The 25,808-nt window shown below is 50.4% G+C and overlaps 1 protein-coding gene across 1 annotated transcript; it reads right to left on the bottom strand.

Moving 5' to 3' along the window:
- Positions 1-21,340: 21,340 nt before the first annotated feature.
- Positions 21,341-24,678, bottom strand: LOC123440245 (dihydroorotase, mitochondrial). The gene is made up of 8 exons (XM_045116825.1): positions 24,411-24,678; positions 23,966-24,288; positions 23,685-23,866; positions 23,209-23,345; positions 22,823-22,988; positions 22,629-22,745; positions 22,065-22,225; positions 21,341-21,844 (listed from the first exon to the last, which is right to left on the bottom strand). Exons 2-8 carry the CDS (start codon positions 24,199-24,201, stop codon positions 21,641-21,643), a joined length of 1,203 nt encoding a protein of 400 aa, XP_044972760.1. The 5' UTR covers positions 24,202-24,288; positions 24,411-24,678; the 3' UTR covers positions 21,341-21,640.
- Positions 24,679-25,808: the final 1,130 nt, after the last annotated feature.

The raw sequence follows: 25,808 nt of genomic DNA, 5'->3' as shown, positions 1-25,808 counted from the left end.
ACAAGCCCAATGTTAAGTACTTTCGTGTGTTTGGATGCAAATGTTTCATCCTCAACAAACGGGAACGGTTAGGAAAATTTCAATCCAAAACAACTGAAGGGATTTTTGTTGGCTATGGGTCAAACTCTCACGCCTACAGAGTCTACAACAAATCCAGTGGATGTGTTATAGAAACCTGTGACGTGACGTTTGATGAATTTAACCGCTCCCATGGGGAGCAAGTTGATCTAGATGATGCAGGTGAAGAAGACTCCCCACAAGATATCTTAAACATGGGTGTAGGTGCACTTATTCCCATGGAACAAAGACCCCATGATGATGATGAAGATGATGAGAGTATCTCTCATCCTCAAGACAGTTCACTGCCCGTACCTCCACAAGATATTAGCACACACATCATGACAGTTGTTGAGGATCAAGTGGGAGAACATGTCTCTCACCCTGATGACACTCAAGAACAAGTTGATCTTCAAGAGGTAGACCAAAGTATGGGTATGTTTGATGATGAACCTCAACAGGTGCAACGCGAAGAGGAATATCTTCCTCCGCACATAAATGATCCATATGTTGAGGACGTTGATGATGGAAACGAAGTCGAACCTCGTGAAACCTTGACCTCCATCATGCCACGTGTGGCCGGTCGTGTTGATATTGATCAAATCCTCACAGGCGTGTCGGAAGGTAGAGTGACTCGTAAACAATTAACAAACTTTTGTGCTCACTTTTCGTTCGTCTCTAGTACCGTGCCACACAGGGTTCAGGATGCATTGTGTGACAATGACTGGATACTTGCTATGCAAGAGGAGCTAAACAGTTTTACACGCAACGAAGTATGGTCATTGGTAGAACGACCAACTGAGGAACATAATGTCATTGGAACTAAATGGATTTTCAAGAACAAGGAAGATGAGAACGGGACTGTCCTACGCAACAAGGCAAGGTTAGTAGCACAGGGGTACTCCCAAGTTGAAGGTTTGGACTTTGGTGAAACTTTCACCCCTGTTGCTCGTCTTGAGTCCATTCGCATTTTATTGGCCTATGCTGTTTTCAATGGTTTTACTTTGCATCAAATGGATGTGAAAAGTGCTTTTCTTAACGGTCCTCTACAAGAAGAGGTATATGTATCACAACCACCTGGGTTTGTTGACCCTCATCACAAAGACCATGTATATAAACTTCACAAGGCTCTGTTTGGTCTTATACAAGCACCCCGTGCTTGGTACGATCATCTTAAGAAGTTCCTACTCGATGATGGCTTTGTGGTGGGGGTGATCGATCCCACTCTTTTTACTAAGAGGGAAAATGGTGATTTGATCTTATGCCAAATCTATGTAGATGACATCATTTTTGGTTCTCCTAACATCCATTTGTGCAAGAAGTTTGCGGCCTCCATGACCAAGACCTTTGAGATGTCACTCAACACGGACTTGAAGTTCTTTCTTGGTTTTCAAATACAACAATTTCAAGAAGGGATTTTCTTGTCTCAAACTAAGTACCTCAAGGACATTCTTGAAAAATTTGATATGACAAATGCTAAACCAATGAAGACACCTATGGCCACCGATGTAGTTCTAAATGAAGACACAAATGGTATTCCTTTTGACCCATCTACTTACCGCTCCATGATTGGCTCACTGCTTTATCTTTGCGCATCTAGACCGGACATCATGTTAAGTGTAGGAATATGTGCTAGATTTCAAGCTTCCCCTAGGGAAAGCCACCACACGACGGTTAAGCATATTCTTAGATACCTTGTTCACACCCCAAAGTTAGGCTTATGGTACCCTAAGGATGCAAAGTTTGATCTTATTGGGTATTCCGATGCGGATTGGGCCGGTGATAAAGTGGGACGGAAATCCACTTTCGGTGGATGTCAGTTTCTTGGACGCTCCTTGGTAAGTTGGTCCTCGAAGAAGCAGAACTGTGTTTCTCTCTCCACGGCCGAGGCCGAATATATTGCAGCCGCAAGCTGTGCAACCCAACTGCTATGGATGAGGCAAACACTAAAGGATTATGGTATCACGTATCGACATGTTCCTCTTCTCTGTGATAATGGAAGTGCCATAAAGATCTCCGAGAACCCCATTGATCACCCTCGCACAAAACATATTGATATTAGGTATCATTTCTTGAGAGACCATGTGCAAAAGGGTGACATTGATATTACCCATGTGGGTACCGACATGCAGTTAGCCGACATTTTCACCAAGCCACTTAGCGTAGCTAGGTTCTGTCAACTTAGGCGTGAACTTGGTATCTTGGAGCTTGACAACATATCCTGAAATCTTGCACACATACACACACTCACATTATGTTTGTGTCTTGATGTGGGCATGTATTTAGGGGGAGTGAGTCTTAATTCTCTGTTTTTAAGCTTACAAAGTACGCATAGATCAATTCATGCATGTAATGCTTGTAGGAAACCATGTTTGTATTTTTTTTGTGCAAAACCATGCAAGTCATCATCTCATCATCAAAACAAAAAAAAACAGAATCAGTCTCTGCCTCCTCCTTCTCGGACGTCCGACTGATCTCGGACGTCCGGCGACAAAACCCCCTCCGGTCGTCCGACCAGTGTCGGTCGTCCAACGCCAAAATAACCTCCGGACGTCCGACAGGCATCGGACGCCAAAATAACCTCCGGACGTCCGACGCCTCGGGCCTATTTATATAGCTGGGTGCGGGGCTGGGCTCTTGCCCTAACCCTCAGCGCCCCTTTTCCCACAGCCGCCGCCGCCAGCTCGAGGAGCTCCTGCCTGCGCCGCCAAACTTGAGATCGGGCCGATCTCCTCCGCGGATCCTCCACTCCATCCTCCGTATTCTTCGCGGGATCCGTCCTCAGGTCGCTCCTCCGCCTCCTTTCGCGTTCGTTTTGATTCTCTCTCTCTCCCATGTATCTCCATGTTCGTTCCTCATTTGGGGTTTTTCATCCGCGTAGGTGTTTGTGCTCCATGGGCAAGACCAAGCACACCGCTCGGAAGACCGTGGCCGGCTCATCCTCTCGCGCCCCTATGAACACGGGGTCGGACTCGGATGAGCCACTTCGTCCCTTCAAACGGACTGCCCGGTGTTCTCCGGCCCGGCGTTCTCCGTCTCCCTCGTCGTCTGATGGTGATGACCCCGACTTCGAGGAGGAGCTTGCCGCCGAGGACCTTCCTGTCCAGCACGTCAATCGAAGGTCCAAGCCAAAGCCCGGGACTCGCAAGCCGTCCTACATGCCACAACCTCCTCCTGCCCAGCCCGCAGGTGAAGCTCGCCACATCTCACTAGAACCTCCTGCCACGTTAGGTCGTGCTATCACAAATTTCACCACACTTGGCGCAGCTTCATATCTCACTTTCCGCCGCGACATTGATCAATACGCTGTCGCACGTGACTCTACGGACTCACGTTTCCGCACAAACGTCCAGGCGGACATTTTTACCACAGTCATAGTTCCTAAGGGGTTATCTATTCATCGCTCTATTGATGTTGAGCATATTCGCATGCACCCGGCGAAATATCCGGGTGCCATTGAGCTTATTGAGGCATCGGGGCTTGCCGCCCCGTTTGCCTTTCATTGCGACTTTAGTGCTGCTGCCATTCACCAGTTCTATGCCACATGCCATTTTGGCTCAGACAACACTGTCAGCTGGATCACGTGTGACGTTCGCTTCAAAGCTTCTTATGATACATTTGTTGCCGCACTGGGTTTCCCCAATTCCGGTTTCAAAATACATAGGGATGATCCTAACCATGCGCCTAAGTCTATTGACGTGTGTGGGCATCTTCTCAAGCCACTCCATGAGCTTGATGCGGATGAACGCATGAAGGACCTTAACCAGGTATCCATCTGGCGCTCACCTTACTTCATCATTTTTCAGTGTCTCATCCGCACCATCTATCCCAAGATGGGTGATAAGGGTTCTTGCAGTGGCTATTGTATGGACATCATGTTTCACTTATTTGAGCACCCGAAGGGCAAAATCAATGTGCCCCATTTTCTATGGCATGAGATTCGGCTTGCTAGCTTTCAGTACAAGCGAGCCTTTCCTCACGCTCCTTTCATCCAGGCTCTTATTAACCATGTTGTTGATTTCTCTGTGGCTGTCACTCACACTCATCGCAAGTGGGTCATTCCCGCTCACATGGCGGATGACTTTGCTCCCAAGAAAGCCCCCTCGTCCTCCACATCCACTCGTTGCACTGCTGCACGGGCCGCCACCCCCTCATCTAGCTCCGCTCCTCTCGATCGCATTGCCAAATTCCTTGGCAAGGCACATTCTGCTTTGATGAAGGTCGTCTCTTTCCAGTGTGGTCAAACCCATGATGTGGTTTCTCGCTTAGTCTCCTCCAAGAATGCCCTCAAGGCTCGTCTGAGAGCCTCGGGCGCTCTTGATGTGAGTGATGATGAGGCCCCTCCTGCTGCTCCTCCTACTGATTTTGGCTTCCCTTCTGGTCCAGAGTGGTCTGATTTCCTTAACGAGGCTGGTGGCAGTGGCTTGGCTGATGATGTTGATGATGATGGTGATGAGCCCTGAGCGTGATTGGTACTGTTGATGGCTCCCTTTTTGGTACTTGGTGCCAAAGGGGGAGTAATGTATCGTAGTTTTTAGTCTTTCAAGATTTAATGTAATGGATAAACTCATGTATGGCTACTTATGAATGGTTGTGATTTGCTATGGATTGCTATGATATCATCATAGACTATTATGTCTTGCTTCACTAATTCTATGATGATCTATTATCTTTACATGTTGATCCATTGGAGCTTCGATTTTTTATTATCTTGCATATACTAAGGGGGAGCTCCGTACTAAATATCTCCTAGACTATAATGTATGTTAAATCTTTTTGAGACCTATGTATATGTTGTCATCAACTACCAAAAAGGGGGAGATTGAAAGTGCATGCTATGCCCCTAATCGTCTTTTGGTGTTAATGACAACACATACATAGGAAACTAATCCTATTTGTTGAGTGTATCTCAGGATGGCAAGTACTTTAGTAGATTGAGAATTATGTGCCAAAGGCTGTCTGAAAAGATTGGGGATTTATATTTCGAGAAGGCTCGGGATTAAGAAAAGATGATGTAGACTAGTCTTTTGAGTTTACTGATCTTGAGTATAGGGATCCCCCACTATTAAGAGGGGATCACAGGTTTTTGCGATGAACTTGCTCATACCACATCTTTACTTTCATACCCAATACCACATACTCTCCACTCTGTTCTCAATTCAAAACAGGTCTATTGCCTCGGACATCCGGCTCCCTCCGGACGTCCGAGGGCCGGACGACCGGCTGGCTTCGGAAATCCGCAGCCCTTCACCAGAAGTTTGTAAGTCATATAACTCGGAAATCCGGCTCCCTCCGGACATCCGAGGGCCGGACGTCCGGCCAAGCCCCGGAAATCCGGAAGCCTCCACCAGTAGATGTTGAGTTCTATAACTCAGAAATCCGGCTCCCTCCAGACGTCCGAGCGCCGGACGTCCGACCCCCGTCAGAAATCTGGAACCTACCACCAGTAGAAGTTGAGTTGTATAACTCGGATTTCCGGTCCTCTCCGGACGTCCGGTTGCTGTTAAATTCAACATAGGTTCAGTCGTATCTACAGGCCTCGGACGACCGACCCGTGTCGGACATCCGGTCGCTGATAAATTCAAAATAGGTTCAGTCGTATCTTCAGGCCTCGGACGTCCGACCCCTCGCGGACGCCCGGACTTCCGGCAACCGTCGGACGTCCGGACCCTGTGTGACTTAAAGCACCTCCAACGGCTGGATTTCACTCTCCACTATATATACTCTTCTCCCACCTCGTCAAAGGTTGTTCAACACAGCTAGAATACACCCAAGAACACCTTTCCTCTCACTCACTCTTGTCTACACCAAATCCTAGATCCCAAGAGCATTTGTGAGTCCTTTTGAGTGTTGTTCCAATCAAAAGATAGATCGTCTCCCTCTCCTCCTTCCCACCAAAGTGATTTGTGATTTGAGCAAGTTTTGAGCAATCCCCGTGGTCTTGTTACTCTTGGAGGTTGGAGACTCCTAGGCGGTAGGAGTCTTCGGAGAGGAATCAAACCATTGTGATATCCCCCGGAAAGTTTGTGAAGGTTTGGAAGCCACCTCAAGGCTTACCACTAGTGGTTGAGAAACGCCTTCGTGGAGTTATCTCAAAGGGAGAATAGGGTGAGCCTTCGTGGCGTTGGTGTGCCTTCGTGGTAACATCCGCCCCTCTAACGGTGACGCAGCTTCCCTCCAAGGAAGTGAACATCGGGATACATCCTTGTCTCTCTCGGAGTTTCGGTTATTCCTAACCCTAACTCTCTACTTGTGTTAATCCTTATTACATACTTGTATTTGATTATTGTTTACCGCTTGTCTTACTTCACTCCAAATAACTTACTCTTTGTCATAGCAATTATTAGGCTTACACTTATATTCCGCACTTTAGCCTAAAGTTGCTAAGTAATTATTAAAATTTGGATTTGTACCTATTCACCCCCCCCCTCTAGGTCCATCTCGATCCTTTTCACCAGGGTAGGGTCATAGGTCTGCCCTATAGGTCCTACCCAAGGACTACCCTTCACAGAGGGCAAGGCCCTTAGACAGTTTCAACTGAACTAAGGACCCCCATCATCCAGTCGGTGACGAGCATTCGGAGCGTATTTATCGTACCAACTGAATTCCACTCTGTACATCGTAACCTCCCGGGAGGGCAACGGTCGTACGTTTTCATACACCATTATTAGCATTTAAGACATACGTTACCTGTAACGTAGGCATTTATTCGCCACTACTCGACCCCTGTCCACCGGACCGTTGTGAAGGGCAGCGCACTCTATATAAGCCGCCCTTCCCCACTGGTGCAGGGGTTGGCATTTACTGTAATCCTATATTCCACTCGACACTAAGCTCCCAAGAGCACTAAGACGTAGGGCTTTTACCTCCACCGCAGAGGGGCCTGAACTCATACAACCTCGCCGTAGCTAAGGCTCTGCCCATCCTTTCGTACCCTACACATCTACTGTCAGACTTATACCCACGACAGTTGGCGCCCACCGTGGGGCAGGCGTCTAAGCGACTTCCGGCGAGTTTGCAGCTTCATCTTTTCATCATGTCGTCCACCGGAGATTTATGCATGGGTCGAGAGATCCTCTTCGGCGCACTCTCCTTCATCGTCGACGATTCGACATGGCTTCGGGATGCGTCTCTCGACGTCAAGGCGCTCCCCAGTCGCGGGGCTACGCACTTCCGTGCCAGTGCCCGCGGCGTCCTTATTCTCCAGCAGTCGGCCCCGGTGTCGACCTTCACCCCCGTCACGCGCCGCAACAAGCGGTCCCGCTGTCCGCGGCTCCAGCGTTGGGTGGGGCACGCCCAGGCGCGCCAGAACGCGTCCTCTCAAGTGGCGGTCCTCGAGTCGGTTGTGGTCACGCCGCCGTCTGAGTGCTTGGACTCAGTTCCGACTGAGTTACCTTCCGAGTACTTGGGTCGCGGGCCTACAGCCGAAGTTCTCATGGAAAATTCCCATGAAAGTCCCCACCGGACTGGCCGGAACGAGCACGAGGTCGGCGAATCGTCCGGCGCTCGCCGTCAACACCACCGTTCTGCCAGTCGATGCACTCGTCAGAGCAACGTCGAGGTGTTCCGTACACCCGTCCTCAACCTCGCTGCCGCTGCCAAGATAGCCGATTCCCTCCAACCGACTGATTCGGAGGCTGGTAGAGGAATCGAGCAGATCCGTGTCGTGTTGCACACGGCGCAGCAGCAGAATTCGGCGGTCTCCCAGTCGCACAACAGGATCCACAACAGTTCTGTTCACGCGAACATGCATCGGTCGGTTTACAACCCCCACTCTCATCAGCGACGCGGAGGGGGCAGTCATTCCACGAATCCCGAAGATCGTCGCCGTTCACGCAGCCCTCCGCGGGGTGGGCCTTATGGGCCCCGACATCATGATGATCGGCGTTCAGTCGGTGACACGTATGATCCAAGGCCCGACGCAAGAGGGCACATCGCCCAGAGGAAGGTCGACAGGAGTCGAGCCCACCGTGATGGTCACTATAGAGACCGTCCAAATGGAAGCAGGACCATTGTCTCTGGCCCCGAGTGCTTCAGTCGAGCCATCCGTTCAGCTGACATCCCTCCCAACTTCCGATTGGCGACGGGGATCAGCAAGTTCACAGGAGAATCCAAGCCAGAAACGTGGCTGGACGACTACCGAGTGGCGGTCCAGATCAGTGGCGGAGATGACCAGGTCGCCATGAAACATCTCCCCCTGATGCTCGACGGCTCGGCACGAGCATGGCTGAATCAGTTGGCTCCATCAAGCATCTACAGCTGGGCAGATCTGTCTTGAGTGTTCATCAGGACCTTCGAGGGCACGTGCAAATGCCCTGTTGGTCTCGTGGAGCTCCAGCACTGCGTCCAGAAGCAGAATGAGCCCCTGCGCGATTCCATCCAGCGCTGGATGACCCTCTACCACACGGTGGAGAACGTCACTGAGCATCAAGCAGTCTGCGCATTCAAGGCAGGCGTGCGGTACAGAGATCTGTACCTGAAGTTTGGTCGGACAGGCGACATCTCCATGAGCAAGATGATGGAGATAGCTACACGCTATGCAAATGGCGAAGAAGAGGACCGCATACGTAGCGGCAAGCACAAGGCAGTCGCCGACGGAGATGGGAACAGCAATCGGAAGCAAAAGCAGAAAGCTCCGTCCACTCCGCAGGCAGAGGCAGCTGCCGTTACAAATGCCAAGTTCAAGGGCAAGGGGAAAACTCAGTATACCCCCAAGAAGAAGCGGTTCGGGAACTCCATCCTGGATCAGCCATGTCCGATCCACACGAAGATGGATGAAGAAGGCAACGCCATATTTCCGAAGCACACCACTCGGCAATGTCGCCTCCTGATCCAAGGGTTCGGCGAAGGGCAGCCGAGTGAAAAGGACAACGAGCAGGATGATGAGGACAAGGAGGATCCGTTCCCCCAAGTCCACGCAACATTAATGATTTTTGTTGACGTGAAAAGCAAGAGTCGACTGAAGCTGGTGAACAGGGAGGTGAACATGGCCACCCCGACCAACCCCACGTTCCTCAAATGGTCTCAGACTGCGATCACCTTTGATCAGTCGGATCACCCAACACACGTGCCCACCCCGGGGAGGCAGGCTCTGGTAGTCGACCCGGTGGTGGAAGGAGTCCGACTGCGCAAAGTCCTCATGGATGGCGGCAGCGGCTTGAACATCATGTACGCTGACACTCTCAAGGGGATGGGCATTCCGATGTCCAAACTTAGCGAGAGCAGCATGCAGTTCCACGGAGTCGTCCCATGACGAAAGGCCAAGTCACTCGGTCAGATCGCGTTGGACGTCGTTTTCGGCTCCGACAAGAACTTCCGCAAGGAAAAGATGACATTCGAGGTGGTGGACTTCCAGAGTGCATACCATGCAATTCTGGGCCGTCCGGCGTATGCACATTTCATGGCCCGTCCATGTTACGTGTATTTGAAGCTGAAGATGCAGGTCCCAAAGGTGTGATCACCATCAAAGGCAATCGGCAGCGGGCCGAAGAGTGTCTGCAGCAGGGGTCGCGGATTGCCGATCAGCAGATGGCTATCCTCGAGCTGGATGAGTACAAGAAGACGGCCGACCCCGCTGACTTGATGCGTTCGAAGAAGCCAGCTTCGGAGTCCGCATTCCAGTCGGCGGGCGACACGAAGAAAGTCAGCATCCACCCGACGGACGACACCGCCGCCCCGACGAACATCTCCACCACCCTTGATCCAAAATAGGAAGCCGAGCTCATCCAATTCCTCTGTGAGAACTGGGACATTTTCGCATGGAAGCCCGCTGACATGTCGGGTGTACCCAGGGAGTTGGCTGAGCACCGACTACATGTGGATCCTACCGCTCGGCCCGTCCGAAAATGCCTGCGTCGGTCCGCCGCGCACAAAAGGAAGGCAATCGGAGAGGAGGTGGCTAAACTTTTGGCAGCCAACTTCATCCACGAGGTGCACCACTCCGAGTGGCTCGCCAATGTTGTCATGGTGCCCAAGAAGGACAAGTCCCTCCGTATGTGCATCGACTTCAAGCATCTCAATAAGGTATGCCCGAAAGATCATTTCCCGCTCCCCCGCATTGATCAAATTGTCGATTCGACTGTGGGTTGCGAGTGTTTATCATTCCTTGATGCCTATTCGGGCTATCATCAGATCCGTCTGTATGGTCCGGATGAATTAAAAACAGCCTTCATCACCCCATTCGGGTGTTTCTACTACATCACTATGCCATACGGTTTGAAGAATGCAGGAGCAACTTTTATGCGCATGATCCAGAAATGCCTCCTTGACCAGATCGATCGAAACGTGGAGGCATATATGGACGATATCGTAGTCAAGTCACGCAAAGGTTCTGACCTGCTGACTGACTTGGCAGAAACATTCGCCAACCTTCGTAGGTACGATATCAAGCTCAACCCTGCCAAGTGTTCATTCGGTGTTCCCAGCGGAAAGTTACTCGGTTTCTTCGTTTCCGAACGAGGAATCGATTTCAACCCCGAAAAGATCGGGAGCATCGTCCGAATGGAGCGGCCGGTCAGAATACATGATGTTCAAAGGATCACAGGTTGCCTAGCGGCTTTGAGCAGGTTTATCGCTCGACTCGGCGAGAAGGCGTTACCTCTGTACCGACTCATGAAGAAATCAGATACTTTCGAGTGGACAGACGAAGCCCAAATTGCATTCGACGACCTCAAAGCCATGCTTTCCACCCAGCCGGTTCTTACTGCCCCGCTAAGTAAAGAACCCCTTCTTCTGTACATCGCGGTTACAAATCAAGTCGTCAGCACTGTTCTCACAGTCGAACGTGAAGAAGAAGGCAAAGCGTACAAGGTTCAGCGGCCAGTGTATTATGTCTCCGAAGTCCTGACTCCTTCCAAGCAGAGGTATCCCCATTATCAAAAGCTTATTTATGGGATCTACATGACTGCAAAGAAGGTGGCTCACTATTTCCAAGACCACTTCGTGTCTGTCGTTTCTGATGCTCCGTTGTCGGAAATCCTCCACAATCGAGATGCATCAGGCCGAGTGGCGAAGTGACTATGGAGATGTTATACTGCGACATCAAGTTTGAAGCCAAGAAGGCTATAAAGTCTCAAGCTCTGGCTGACTTCATAGCAGAATGGGTAGAACAACAGCAACCGACCCACATCTACTCGGCTCATTGGACTATGTTCTTCGATGGGTCCAAGATGCTGAATGGCTCCGGCGCTGGCGTAGTGATCATATCGCCGAAAGGTGATAAGCTTAAGTATGTGTTGCAGATACATTTCGATTCTTCCAACAATGAGGCAGAGTATGAAGCTCTCCTTTACGAATTGCGCATGGCCATCACACTCGGCGTCCGTCGCCTGATGGTCTATGGCGATTCAGATTTGGTGGTTAATCAAGTGATGAAGGAGTGGGATGTCAGGAACCCCACCATGACTGCATACTGCAACGCAGTAAGGAAGCTCGAGAAGAAGTTTGAAGGTCTGGAACTTCACCATGTTCCGCGACTAAAGAACCAAGCAGCTGATGAGTTGGCAAAACTTGGATCCACTCGGAGACCAGTCCCGAGTGATGTCTGCCTCGAGCACCTACATCTCCCTTCAGTGAAAGAAGACCCCTTTACAGAGGAACCGGTACAACCGAAGAGCTCAACAGATCCGACTGAAGTCGAGGTCCCTGCTGTGGTTGATTTGATCATGGAGATTCTTGCTATCATCCCCGATTGGACTGTGCCGTTCATTGCATACATCCTGAGGCAAGAATTACCGGAGGACGAAGTCCAAGCGAGGCAGATCGTCCGCAGGTCGAAGTCCTTCACCGTCATTGATGGCCAGTTGTACAAGGAAAGTGTTTCAGGAGTCCTTCAGCGATGCATCTCCCCTGAGGAGGGACAGTTAATCCTGGAAGAAATTCACTCGGGAACTTGCGGCCATCATGCCTCCTCAAGAGCAATCATTGCCAAAGCATTCAGAGCTGGCTTCTTCTGGTTGCACGCGAATGAAATGGCAAAGGATATGGTCGACCAATGCGAAGGCTGTCACTTCTATTCGAACAAGTCCCACAAGCCAACATCTGCGCTGAAGACAATCCCTCTTGTTTGGCCGTTCGCAGTGTGGGGATTAGATATAGTCGGTTCATTCAGAACAGGCCAAGGGGGATTCACTCATCTGTTGGTGGCAGTCGACAAGTTCACCAAGTGGATTGAAGCCAAGCCCATCAAGAAGCTCGGCGCCCTTACGACCATCAAATTTGTCAGAGACATCATCTCCAGATTCGGAGTCCCGCACAACATAATCACTAACAATGGCACAAACTTTGACTCGGACAGATTCAAGGGTTTTTGCACAGGCCAAGGTATCCAAGTGGATTTTGCATCTGCGGCGCACCCTCAAACCAACGGGCAAGCAGAGCGGGCGAACGGACTTATTCTTCAAGGGTTGAAGCCTCGACTCCTGCGAGAAGTTGGACATGCCGCCGGCGCATGGGTCACCGAGCTGCCTTCGGTGTTGTGGGGCCTCCGCACAACTTCGAATAGATCTACAGGGTGATCCCCGTTCTTCCTCGTTTATGGAGCAGAGGCAGTCCTTCCGAGTGACTTGCTTCACAACTCTCCACGAGTCGAACTCTTCTCTGAAGCCGAAGCGGAGCAGGCCAGGCAAGACGGAGTGGATCTACTAGAAGAAGAGCGTGAGATGGCACTGACTCGCTCAACAATTTATCAACAAGATCTGCGGCGTTTTCACGCGCGGCACGTCTGGAGTCGCACATTCCAAGCAGGTGACGTGGTGCTCCGAGTGGACCAGCAGAGGCCTCACAAGTTGGCTCCCGTCTGGGAAGGATCCTTTATCATCTCTAAGGTGCTGAACAACGGAGCATATCGACTCTACAACCTCGACAGGGAAACGGACGAGCCGCGAGCATGGAACGGAGATCTCCTGAAGCGCTTCTACAAGTGACCGCCGACGGAGGCAATGTAAAGAACAAGTATCATTGAAGTAATACAAAGCAGACCGATTTTTTGTAGGTCCAAAATTCTTCCGCGTTTGCAGACTCCGGTCTAAACAAAAAAAAATTCTCTCCGAATGTGCGCTAACAGCCGCACTCGGGGACTTAGCTGCAATCCAGAATCGCCTAAGTCCAAAATTCTCTCTGAGTGTGCTCTAACAGCCGCACTCAGGGACTTAGCTGCGATCCAGAATCGCCTAAGTCAAAAATTCTCTCTGAGTGTGCGCTAACAGCCGCACTCGGGGACTTAGCTGCGATCCAGAATCGCCGAAGTCAAAAATTCTCTCTGAGTATGCGCTAACAGCCGCACTCGGGGACTTAGCTGCGATCCAGAATCGCCTAAGTAAAAAATTCTCTCTGAGTGTGCGCTAACAGCCGCACTCGGGGACTTAGCTGCGATCCAGAATCGCCTAAGTAAAAAAGTTCTCTCTTAGTGTGCGCTAACAGCCGCACTCGGGGACTTAGCTGCGATCCAGAATCGCCTAAGTCAAAAATTCTCTCTGAGTGTGCGCTAACAGCCGCGCTCGGGGACTTAGCTGCGATCCAGAATCGCCTAAGTCAAAAATTCTCTCTGTGTGTGCGCTAACAGCCGCACTCGAGGACTTAGCTGCGATCTAGAATCGCCTAAGTAAAAAATTCTCTCTGAGTATGCGCTAACAGCCGCACTCGGGGACTTAGCTGCGATCCAGAATCGCCTAAGTAAAAAATTCTCTCTGAGTGTGCGCTAGCAGCCGCACTCGGGGACTTAGCTGCGATCCAGAATCGCCTAAGTCAAAAATTCTCTCTTAGTGTGCGTTAACAGCCGCACTCGGGGACTTAGCTGCGATCCAGAATCGCCTAAGTAAAAAATTCTCTCTGAGTGTGCGCTAACAGCCGCACTCGGGGACTTAGTTGCGATCCAGAATCGCCTAAGTCAAAAATTCTCTCCGAGTGTGCGCTAACAGCCGCACTCGGGGACATAGTTGCGATCCAAAATCGCCTAAGTAAAAATTCCCTCCGACTGTGCGTTAACAGCCGCACTCGGGGACTTAGCTGCTACCCAGAGTCGCCTAAGTAAAAAACTCTCTCCGAGTGCGCCCTAAAAGCCGCACTCGGGGACTTAGCTGCGATCCAGAATCGCCTAAGTAAAAAAGCTTCCTTCGAGTGTATCCTCGAGATCCACTCGGAGGCTTAGCAGACCCTCATTGAGGCTCATGTGGATGTGAAGACAACTGGCAACTACATGAGTATCAACTCGCTCCGAGTGCGCACGAGATGCCGCACTCGGGGACTTAGCTGCGATCCAGAATCGCCTAAGTGAAAAGCTTCCTTCGAGTGTATCCTCGAAATCGACTCGGAGGCTTAGCAGACCCTCATTGAAGCTCATGTGGATGTGAAGACAACTGACAACTAGATGAGTATCAACTCGCTCCGAGTGTGCACGAGATGCCGCACTCGGGGACTTAGCTGCGATCCAGAATCGCCTAAGTGAAAAGCTTCCTTCGAGTGTATCCTCGAAATCCACTCGCAGGCTTAGCAGACCCTCATTGAAGCTCATGTGGATGTGAAGACAACTGACAACTACATGAGTATCAACTCGCTCCGAGTGCGCACGAGATGCCGCACTCGGGGACTTAGCTGCGATCCAGAATCGCCTAAGTGAAAAGCTCCCTTCGAGTGTATCCTTCAGATCCACTCGGAGGCTTAGCAGACCCTCATTGAGGCTCATGTGGATGTGAAGACAACTGACAATTACATGCTCCGCATGTTTGCCATTGGCTTCACCAAGAAACGCCAAACAAAAACCACGAGCCAAAATCGTGTCAGAAAATAAACTTGGCGAAAGAAGAGCAAAATATTCGATTCGAATTCAAAGTTGCATCTACGATAGTCGGCTCGGTGTGGATCAAGCTTATCCACAACGAACCACGAATGTGACGGCCAACAGCAGTGGCCCAAGTTTGATACAGATACCACTCGGCATACCGAGGTAAAGTTTTTCAAGCGTCATCAGGACTGGCACCGGGATTGGCATGCTCCACAAAGGTCTCAAGATCGATCCCGTCCGCGATACGAGTGGCTGTCTCGAGGAAGGTCTCCATGAAATCTTCGAATCGAAGCTTCTTGGTGTTGGCGACCTGCAACGCCTTCAGCTTTTCTTCGCGAGCTTCCTTGCAATGCACTCGGACCAACGATAGCGCCACGTCCGCACCACAACGAGCGGCAGACTTCTTCCATGCCTGCACTCTGTTCGGGACGTCCTCCAGCCGAGTCATCAACCCTTTTATTTCCTGCCGGGAATCGTCTTCGGGCCACAGCTCCTTGTCGATCCGGCCGATGACTTCTCTCAGACGGCCGATGAAAGGTCCCACTCTGCCAAGGCGAATATGTGCCCGGAGCATGTCCCGATTGGCCTCGTCGCCGAGTGGAACGTTCGGAACAACCGACCGTTCAATGTCGGCTGCTTCAGCCTCAGCGTCCAGACAGAAATCTGCAAAGAAAAGAAGAGCAGAAAGTAAGCGCAGAATGAATTACAAAGTCAAGAAGCACTCGACACAAAGCTTACCACCGAGCAGTGCAATCATCTTCCTTGCCCAGTCGTTGACATACTTCTCCTGCGAAATGCATCGACGGTTCATCACCTTCATCTAAACCATCAGTTCACTTCTTTGCTTGCCCATTTTCTCAATTTCGGCCACCAATGCCTTGTTGGTCTCCCGGGACTCCTCCAATGACTTCTCTCGGTCAGCAAGAGCCCCCTTCACACCAGCCAAGTCATTCACAGTCGCCTCCAATTCCGCAGCAAGCTGAACCTTTTCAGCCTTCAGAGTATTGTACGCGGATCCCATTTCGCAAGTCTTCTGCCAAATCAGCGCAAGGGGAAGCTCAGACACATTCAACAAGGAAAACAAACAAAGCTCAAAGTTCTTTAGACCCCTGCCGATGCAAGCACTCGACAGCGGTCTCGGGGACTACACCCAGTGGGTTCACTAAGAGTGACCCCACTGGCATGAAGCTCGAACAGGCCGGCCCTATTGAGGGCCATGACAAACAGACAAATCTACGAGAATGCTATAACCCGACCTGAGTAACACTACTCTCGGGGACTACATCCAGTGGATGCACCCCGAGTGCCCCCACTGGTAATACTCGGGCAGACCAGCTCGGATCTGCTCAGATAACGGGAAATACATATAAAGACAACTGTCGGTGCAAGCACTCGACAGCAGTCTCGGGGACTACACCCACTGGGTTCACTCTGAGTGAACCCACTGCAAAATAATCCTATTGTATCCGAGTATATCACTTGGACACCCAGTGGGTTACAAGAGGGAAGTAAAAACTTACTAGCGCACTTACTCGGCTATCGTCTCGGAGCTCCAAGCTTCTCTTGTACAAAGACGCGATGGAGTCGTACGCTCCCTTGGCATCACCCACCATCAACTCCACCTGCACCATGGCCTCCTTGGCGGCTCCCACTTGGTCTTCCGGGAGGTGTCGGGCGTCGTACTGGACTATCGACGGGCCTGGCACGACAGAAGACTCCTTGGGCATCCCAAGTCCCGCTCCAGTCAGTTCCGCCGCGAGGGACACCGCCTCAGTCGACGGCATAGGCTCGGTCGGCGGCGCGTCCACGGTGGGAGCAGCAGCAGATGGAACAACCTCAAGGACAGGCGCCAAAGTTGGCCCTGATCCCCTTTGGTCGTCCTCCTCCAGATGAATCACCTCTGAAGGAAGCTCGACTGAACAACATGAGGTTGCAGAAAAAGGGCAAGATTAAAGACAACACTTGCGAAACAATAGTGCAAACTCTCGGAGTCGTCACAACGTACCTTGCTGAGATGTGGCAGCGTTATCCGTATCCATGGGATCATCGTCTTGGCGCGGCAGAGAGGTGGCGGAGGTGGCAGCTCTGTCGAGTAAAATCCACTCGTCTGATAAGCATGAGTTCAGTCAAATATTGAAAGAAGATGGGAGAACAAGACGCTTACGCTGAGGCAACTGGAACAGCGATCCTCATCCGAGGCAAAGCTTTCCGAGGCTTGGGCCCACTCGGTTTGGCCACCTTGGACGGTTGGTCCGTAGGCTCGGCAGCAGCGTCCCTAGTCCTCTTCACGCTCCGAGCACTCGGAGCCACGGGAGGAGCTGGCGGAGCACTCGGAGCCACGAGAGAAGCAAGCGGAGCACTCAGAGCTGCTGGAGGAGCCGGCGGAGCCACGGGTTCGTGACGGCGCTTAGTTCGAGGCTCTGATGGTGGAGGTGGTGTGCTCTGTTGGAATTATGCCCTAGAGGCAATAATAAATATAGTTATTATTATAATTCCTGTATCAAGATAATCGTTTAATATCCATGCTATAATTGTATTGAATGAAGACTTATATACATGTGTGGATACATAGACAAAACACTGTCCCTAGCATGCCTCTAGTTGGCTAGCCAGTTGATCAAAGATAGTCAGGGTCTTCTGATTATGAACAAGGTGTTGTTGCTTGATAACTGGATCACGTCATTAGGAGAATCACGTGATGGACTAGACCCAAACTAATAGACGTAGCATGTTGATCGTGTCATTTTGTTGCTACTGTTTTCTGCATGTCAAGTATTTGTTCCTATGACCATGAGATCATATAACTCACTGACACCGGAGGAATGCTTTGTGCGTATCAAACGTCGCAACGTAACTGGGTGACTATAAAGATGCTCTACAGGTATCTTCGAAGGTGTTCGTTGAGTTAGTATAAATCGAGACTGGGATTTGTCACTCCGTGTGACGGAGAGGTATCTCGAGGCCCACTCGGTAATACAACATCACACGCAAGCCTTGCAAGCAAAGTGACTTAGTGTAAGTTGCGGGATCTTGTATTACGGAACGAGTAAAGAGACTTGCCGGTAAACGAGATTGAAATAGGTATGCGGATACTGACGATCGAATCTCGGGCAAGTAACATACCGAAGGACAAAGGGAATGACATACGGGATTATATGAATCCTTGGCACTGAGGTTCAAACGATAAGATCTTCGTAGAATATGTAGGATCCAATATGGGCATCCAGGTCCCGCTATTGGATATTGACCGAGGAGTCACTCGGGTCATGTCTACATAGTTCTCGAACCCGCAGGGTCTGCACACTTAAGGTTCGGCGTTGTTTTATGCGTATTTGAGTTATATGGTTGGTTACCGAATGTTGTTCGGAGTCCCGGATGAGATCACGGACGTCACGAGGGTTTCCGAAATGGTCCGAAAACGAAGATTGATATATAGGATGACCTCATTTGATTACCGGAAGGTTTTCGGAGTTACCGGGAATGTACCGGGAATGACGAATGGGTTCCGGGTGTTCACGGGGGGGGGGGGGGGGGGGGGGAGGGGGGGACCCACCCCGGGGAAGCCCATAGGCCTTGGGGGTGGCGCACCAGCCCTTAGTGCGCTGGTGGGACAGCCCAAGAAGGCCCTAAGCGCCATAGGAAGAAAATCAAAGAGAAAAGAAAAAAAAGAGAAGGTGGGAAAAAGGGGAAGGACTCCTCCTTCCAAACCTAGTTGGTTTCGGTTTGGAAGGGGAGGACTCCCCCCCTTGGCTCGGCCGACCCCCTTGGGGCCTCTTGAGCCACAAGGCAAGGCTCCCCCTCTTCCCCCTATATATACGGAGGTTTTAGGGCTGATTTGAGACAACTTTGCCATGGCAGCCCGACCACATATCTCCACGGTTTTTCCTCTAGATCGCGTTTCTGCGGAGCTCGGGCGAAGCCGTGCTGAGATTAGATCACCACCAACCTCCGGAGCGCCGTCACGCTGTCGGAGAACTCATCTACCTCTCCGTCTCTCTTGCTGGATCAAGAAGGCCGAGATCATCGTCGAGCTGTACGTGTGCTGAACGCGGAGGTGCCGTCCGTTCGGCACTAGATCGTGGGACTGATCGCGGGACGATTCGCGGGGCGGATCGAGGGACGTGAGGACGTTCCACTACATCAACCGCGTTTCTTAACGCTTCTGCCGTGCGATCTACAAGGGTACGTAGATCGAATATCCCCTCTCGTAGATGGACATCACCATGATAGGTCTTCGTGCGCGTAGGAAAATTTTTGTTTCCCATGCGACGTTCCCCAACAAGCTCTGCTCCCCAGCCTCCCCCTCCTCCTCTTCAGACTCCTCCTCCGTCCCCCCACTGTCGGAGACGTACTCGGCGCTATCCACGCTGCCCTCCTCTTCCTCAGCGGGATTCCCGTTCGAGACGGGAGAATACCAGTTGGTCCACTCCTGCACAAAATACAGTCGACAACGTCAGACACCAAGCGGAGACACAAGAAAAGCGATAAATCTAAGAAGATGGAAAGCACTCGACAAGATGCGCTCACCTCATTCGGAGGAGGGTTGTCAGCACGGAAGGGCCTCACTCGACGGGCTCCTTGGGGGTTATCGCATGCGCTTGTGATGCCGCGGACCCACGTTGTCACCGTCACCCCAGTCACGCACTCTGCGTGAGTCCGAGTGGAATCTTCAGGCCCCACATAGTACCACATGGCGTGGTGTCGGGCTTGCACCGGCTGGATGCGCCGACCCAGAAAGGTTTCCAGCAAGTCCGTGACGGGGACTCCCTTGCGGACGACGGCTATCAGGGCGTCGACCAGAGGCTGGATCTGGATCTTTTCCAACTTGGAGAGCGCAAGTTGCCTAGGAGGAGCCGGACGGTCTAGGCTAAAGGGAGGCAACCCAGTCGCAGCATTCGGACAAGCTATGTCCTGGCAGTAGAACCAGGTCGACTGCCAGTTCCTAACTAACTCGGACAACTGGAGAGGGGGGTACTCTTCGTTTTCTTTTGGAAGCCTAAGCCCCCGCAGAGCTGGAGGAGATGGGTTTTATCGTCCGACTGGCTGAGTTTTTTGACAGTCTGAGACCTAGCGGAGAAGATGTACTTAAAGAGCCCCAATGGGGGGCATCCAATAAAGCACTCGCACAGAGTGGCGAATGAGGCGAGATGGGCTATCGCGTTGGGAGGAAAATGATGGAGTTGCGCCCCGAAGTGATTCATAATACCTCTAAAGAAGGGATGGGGAGGCAAGGAGAAGCCCCTGTACACGTGGCTGAGCAGCAAGACGCGCTCTCCCTCCTGCGGCGTCGGCTCCGTCTCGCCCTCCGCCAGCAGCCTCCACGACTTGTTGGCAATCATGCCTTGCTCCACCAGCTCCAGCAAGTCGTTCGCCGTCACCGTGGAGGGGAGGAAATCCCCCTGGATCCAACCCGCCGGTAGTGCTCGCTGTCGCCGCTGAGCAGGAGCCGTCGCCTTCTTCTTCTTCTTCTGCGACTTGAGCTTGCAAAGGAGGAGGCTTGGAACGCGCAGTGAGCTACAGGAGAAGCGGGGCGAGTGCGAGTAACAAGGGCAGCTCAACAAGAAACCCCCGCCGGAGAAGCTTAAATAAGGTTCCGACTGGGTCACTAACAGGTGGCCCCGAAATCTTATCCCCGACCGACTGCTGCAATATTAGTGGAGAAGATAAAGGCGCGATAATCGAGGCGGCAAAAACTACTCGATGACGATGTCGACATCCCCGCTGAGCGCGCGGCAACCGAAATTTGAAGATTTCAGAAAATCCGCCGCTGTCAGTTTGACCGGTCACATCGAAAGATTCCGCGGAAGCACTCGGTCCCGGTTCGTTTCACTGGTATATTCACTCGGGTCAGTGGTCGAAAGGATAAAATGGATCGAGGCTAACAACGCCAAAGTCACATCCATACCAGTCGGATCCGTACTCCAGGTACCACTTCGTCGTTCCAACCCCGATCCATTCGGGGACTAATGATGGGGCTATAGTCCCAGGGTAGGGTCATAGGTCTGCCCTATAGGTCCTACTCAAGGACTACCCTTCACAGAGGGCAAGGCCCTTAGACAGTTCCGACTGAACTAAGGACCCCCATCATCCAGTCGGTGACGAGCATTCGAAGCGTATTTATCGTACCGACTGAATTCCACTCTGTACATCGTAACCTCCCGGGAGGGCAACGGTCATACGTTTTCATACATCATTATTAGCATTTAAGACATACGTTACCTGTAACGTAGGCATTTATTCGCCACTACTCCACCCTTGTCCACCGGACCGTTGTGAAGGGCAGTGCACTCTATATAAGCCGCCCTTCCCCACTGGTGCAGGGGTTGACATTTACTGTAATCCTATATTCCACTCGACACTAAGCTCCCAAGAGCACTGAGACGTAGGGCTTTTACCTCCACCGCAGAGGGGCCTGAACTCATACAACCTCGCCGTAGCTAAGGCTCTGCTCATCCTTTCATACCCTACACATCTACTGTCAGACTTATACCCACGACACTTTCATTCAGAGAAACATAACCTCTTATTTGCCATTGCTTCAAATAAGTTTATCTTACAAAGTTGCTATTAAGACCCTATTCGGTATCCTGCCGCTCCCCAACTCTGCTCCCGGAGCTGGTGGAGCTGCAGTTTTCCAGCTCCGCGGATTCCGGGAGCTGGAGGATTACCGAACAGGGTCTAAGAGTCCCACACAAGGAGTTTTAAGACCAAAACCATGTTTGTCAGGCTCATTCTACAGAAAGGGGAAAAGATGGAACGGCTCCACTTATTGTTTCTCCCCCAAATGGATAGTCTTTATTTTCCTTATTCTTCAGGCTGATCGGACGGAAGCCATTCGAGAGTGTTGCCGGTGGACATGGGCACAATCACCCCTGAACCGTACGCATAAGTCGCAGGCACTTTCCAGGGGCTCCTTCTGAGAACAATCTTTGATGTGTTCCTTGGGAGACCATAAAAGTCAGGCCCGTTGAAGCTTGTAAATGCCTCCAGCTTATCAAGTGCACCAGCCTGAAACAGGAAAAAAATATGTCCAGGAAACAGTTTAATAGGAAATTGTAACATTTTCATGTCCGATAGAGTAGTTCTTTGGCTGTAAGATTGTGATAGCTTTTTGTAGCTGAAATAATCATGACTGTAGTTTCTACTAAGATGGTAACAATCCAGGCCAAATGAAATACTTGAACTCCCATGATAATGAGAGAGAAACAGAGAAAAACAAATATATTACCTGTTCAAATACCTTCGCGTAAAGAGAAAGAGCGACAGGAGCACTATATATTCCAGCACATCCACAGGAGCACTCCTTCATCCGTTTATCATGGGGAGCACTGTCGGTACCGAGAAAGTATTGTCTGCTCCCACTCGTTACAGCAGAAACAATAGCTTGCCCTGAGGTAGAAGATTCAGAGACAGTTAAACACATGGGATGCTGTAGAAAGAAGAAAAGGGCAATTGAGCATATTTTCTGCCAAGGAAATCGGTAGTGCTATCCTACAAATGAAGGTGACAATAAAAGAATGCAACATGGTCCACAGCCATGTTCATGTATTCAAAAGTAATGCAGGGCAAGAAGCTGAATATAATCATCAAAAGGAACATGATAATGTAATGCAAGAATAGCAATGTCCAAGTCAATGTTTTCTACTCCCTCCGTTCCAAAATACTTGTCGTGGTTTTAGTGTACCAAGTATCTCGCCAAGAACAATAATTAATGGTAAGAAGTTGTGCAGAATTACAGATACGAGACTGGAAACTTGTGTGAGTTAGGCACACCAGAGTGTCCAGAACATACTGTGAGTTTCTCTCTTGAGAACTGGCAAGCAATAATTGTGAGGCTGTAAACCACCCTGAAACAACGCATTCCTGTTTAGAAGGAGATGCTGTGGAGTCACTGTTGCAGCAACATGACCTGAAAACACACAAAAAATGTAAGAACCATGTATAAGGGCAAACAAAAGCACTAAGGGTCATTGTAACAGTATATACCTTCTTTGCATGACTCTACGAAGTTCACTGCATCCATAGTAGTGATATGTTCCATAACGATTTTCAGCTGTGGAAGTTTTTGTACAAGTGGTGCTAATATTCTCTCAATGAAGACCTTCTCGCGGTCAAAGGTGTCAACATGAGGATCTGTGACTTCTCCATGAACCTGAAGGAAATGAAAAATAGCCATAAAGGTGACCATGTTGGCATTGACTGTACATGAATCAATATTACTAACTCTGACAAACAACTTTTTGATTAGTTCGGTATTGTCAAAACAACAGATGACAAGCCCATTTAACATCTGAAGTAAAACTAGAGACCAACTTGGCAGATGAAGCAAAACTTTAGGATTCTGTGTAGGGAGAAGAGCAATAATTACTTACAAGTAAAGGCATCTCCTGCTTGACCATCTCTTCAAGGACAGGCAAGCATTTTCCCAAAATATCAGTTACGCCGTCTTGGGAGTTAGTAGTTGCTCCAGCAGGATACAACTTGACAGCAAAAACCACACCACTCTTTCCTACAAATCAACAAAACAAATATGACATGCAACATAAACATTATGATTTCATAATTCATGGCTAAAGGAGGAGCATAACATTTACTTACAAGATGGCCGAGAATCGTTAAGGGAATAACTGTAATCATGTTAATAAAGCTTATTCTAACTTCTAACATACACTAACTATGTGGTAACAAACTCGTCACGCAAATGCACATCAACACTAACAAATAATAGGGCTGACTATAAATTTGATTTTTTTTTCGCTAGTTGGGAGACAGATCATGAGATGCAACCATGAAGTACAAATAGAAAAAAAAAAACAGCTAAAGAACCAATTGCGGTAGAAGTCCGTACTTGCGATCTTAATTTCTTCCGGGCTAGTGCTGTCCGTAAGGTATAGCGTCATGAGCGGCACAAAGCTGCTCCCCGGAGGCAGCGCCTTCAGGATCTCATCTCTGTACGCGATCGCACGTGCCGTTGTTGTAACCGGTGGCTTCAGGTTGGGCATCACGATGGCTCTCTCAAAATGCCTCGCGCTGCCACAGAGCACACAACAATACACGGACACCCTGCCTGTTAAGCTCTCTGAGGCATTTCATCGAACAGTAAGAGTGCATTATCAGAAGGAGCAAAACCTGTGGGGGAGCACCGCGGCCAGCACGTCGCCGTCGCGGAGGTGGAGGTGCCAGTCGTCGGGGCGCGTGATGGTAAGCTCCTGCGGCGTGGAGGTGGCCATGGCGCTCGCCCTCGTGTTGGGGCGGTGGCGAGGAAGGTGGGTTCGGACCCGGTGCGCAGGCGACGGCCGCAGCAAGGAGACCAGAGGCTTCAGATGCGGGTTCGCGGAGACGGTGGCGGTGATCGCGGCCTGCATTGACTTGGCGGCTTTATTCGGATTCGGTTTTGGTTGTTTATCTTGGTCCTCCTCCGGTGGCGAGTCCGGCGTGGAGCGGCGAGAGGCCTGGGCGTTCGGTAGGTAGAAACCGAAGATTTGGTTAGTACAGCTCCGTGTTTGCTCGGTTAAGTAATTTATATACGCAGAACCCAAAAATGACGAACAAAATCAGAAAACCGAGAGCTTGCCTGTAGCCTTGAAGATTGGCAGTAGGTCACGCAGGCAGCACGGACGACGCACTGGATCCCGGCGGCGGCGGATGACGAGCGGCGGGAGAGAGCAGCTCAGGGCGAGGCGAGATACCGGCGGGCGTCGCCGCGGCGGTTGCGGCACGATACGAGGGACGGTGGGCGGCGCGAGACGGCGGTCGGCGTCGGCGGCGCCTACAAGATGGGGGAAGCCGGGAGCGCCGCCGCTGTACAGCAGCGTGCGGCGACGAGGCCGAGGGGAGGCTGCTGGCTGGGCTTAGTGTTCGGTGGGCTGGGCTTAGTAGTAGTAATTTTTTTCTTCTTAAATTCCTGGGCGGGCCATGGCCCAGGTTTGCCCCTACAGAGCTCCGCCCCTGCCGCCGTATGCATGCGCGCAGCTACGTAGGCAGCGCACTTAAATCTGAGAACGGGTTCATAATAAAACCATAACTAAACCATACTCATACACCTATGTATCAAAACCAAACCTGAACTATAACTAATTAATATCATTTTTAGCCCAATCAAAACTAAACCCAATATTTTCCTGACCCAAACCAGTTTGAACCCAATACATAACTAGTTACGCCAATCGAAAGATGATAGAATCTCCAATTGAGGAAGAATGGCTGAGGGGAGAAGCTATTTGTGACTTTCTTGAAGCCTTGAAGAAGAAGAGTCAATATATTTCAGCAGCTCACGTATCTTGTCAATGGCTCCATGGATTATTTTCATTCCATCCTCAACCAAGATATTAAGAATGTGTGCACAACACTTGACATGCAAATGTTGACCTTCAAGGAGCAGCTCATGCTTGTGATATTTTATTAACTCATTACATGCATTAGCGTTATTACTCGCGTTATCTAGTGTCAAAGTGAATAGCTTGCCCCTTATGCCCCATTCTGTTAAGCAACCAACGTCTTCTATTGCATAGCCTGTGTGGGGATACTTCACGTTTGTGAAACTTATGATCTTCTTCTTGTAGTTGAATTCTGCATCGATATAATGGGCGATGATGGACATGTAGCCCAAATTCTGTGATGATGTCCGCATGTCAGATGTTAAGCAAATGCGGGAGTCCAAATTTTGGAGCTCAACTTCGATATCTTTCTTCATTCCCTTATACATCTTCAGTGCATCATCACGAATCGTGTGACGACCCTTATTTGAAATGCTGGCTGCAATGAGTCAATCCATGGCTGAAGGTGTGGATCTTCAAACTTAAGAAAGGGGATCTCAGCATGGATGCAAAACTTGACCATTAGTTCACGACTAACTTTTTCATCAAACACGAACAGGCCTTCGGATGGCTTTTTTCATGGTCAATAGAAACCTCTTCCTGCAAGCATCCTCAATTGATCGGCAAGCCTTTGCAATATGGGTTCTCAAACTGCT

The sequence above is a fragment of the Hordeum vulgare genome, chromosome 3H, assembly GCF_904849725.1.
Source record: "Hordeum vulgare subsp. vulgare chromosome 3H, MorexV3_pseudomolecules_assembly, whole genome shotgun sequence".
NCBI classification, from domain to species: Eukaryota; Viridiplantae; Streptophyta; class Magnoliopsida; order Poales; family Poaceae; genus Hordeum; species Hordeum vulgare.
This window is presented reverse-complemented; position numbering and strand designations above follow the sequence as displayed.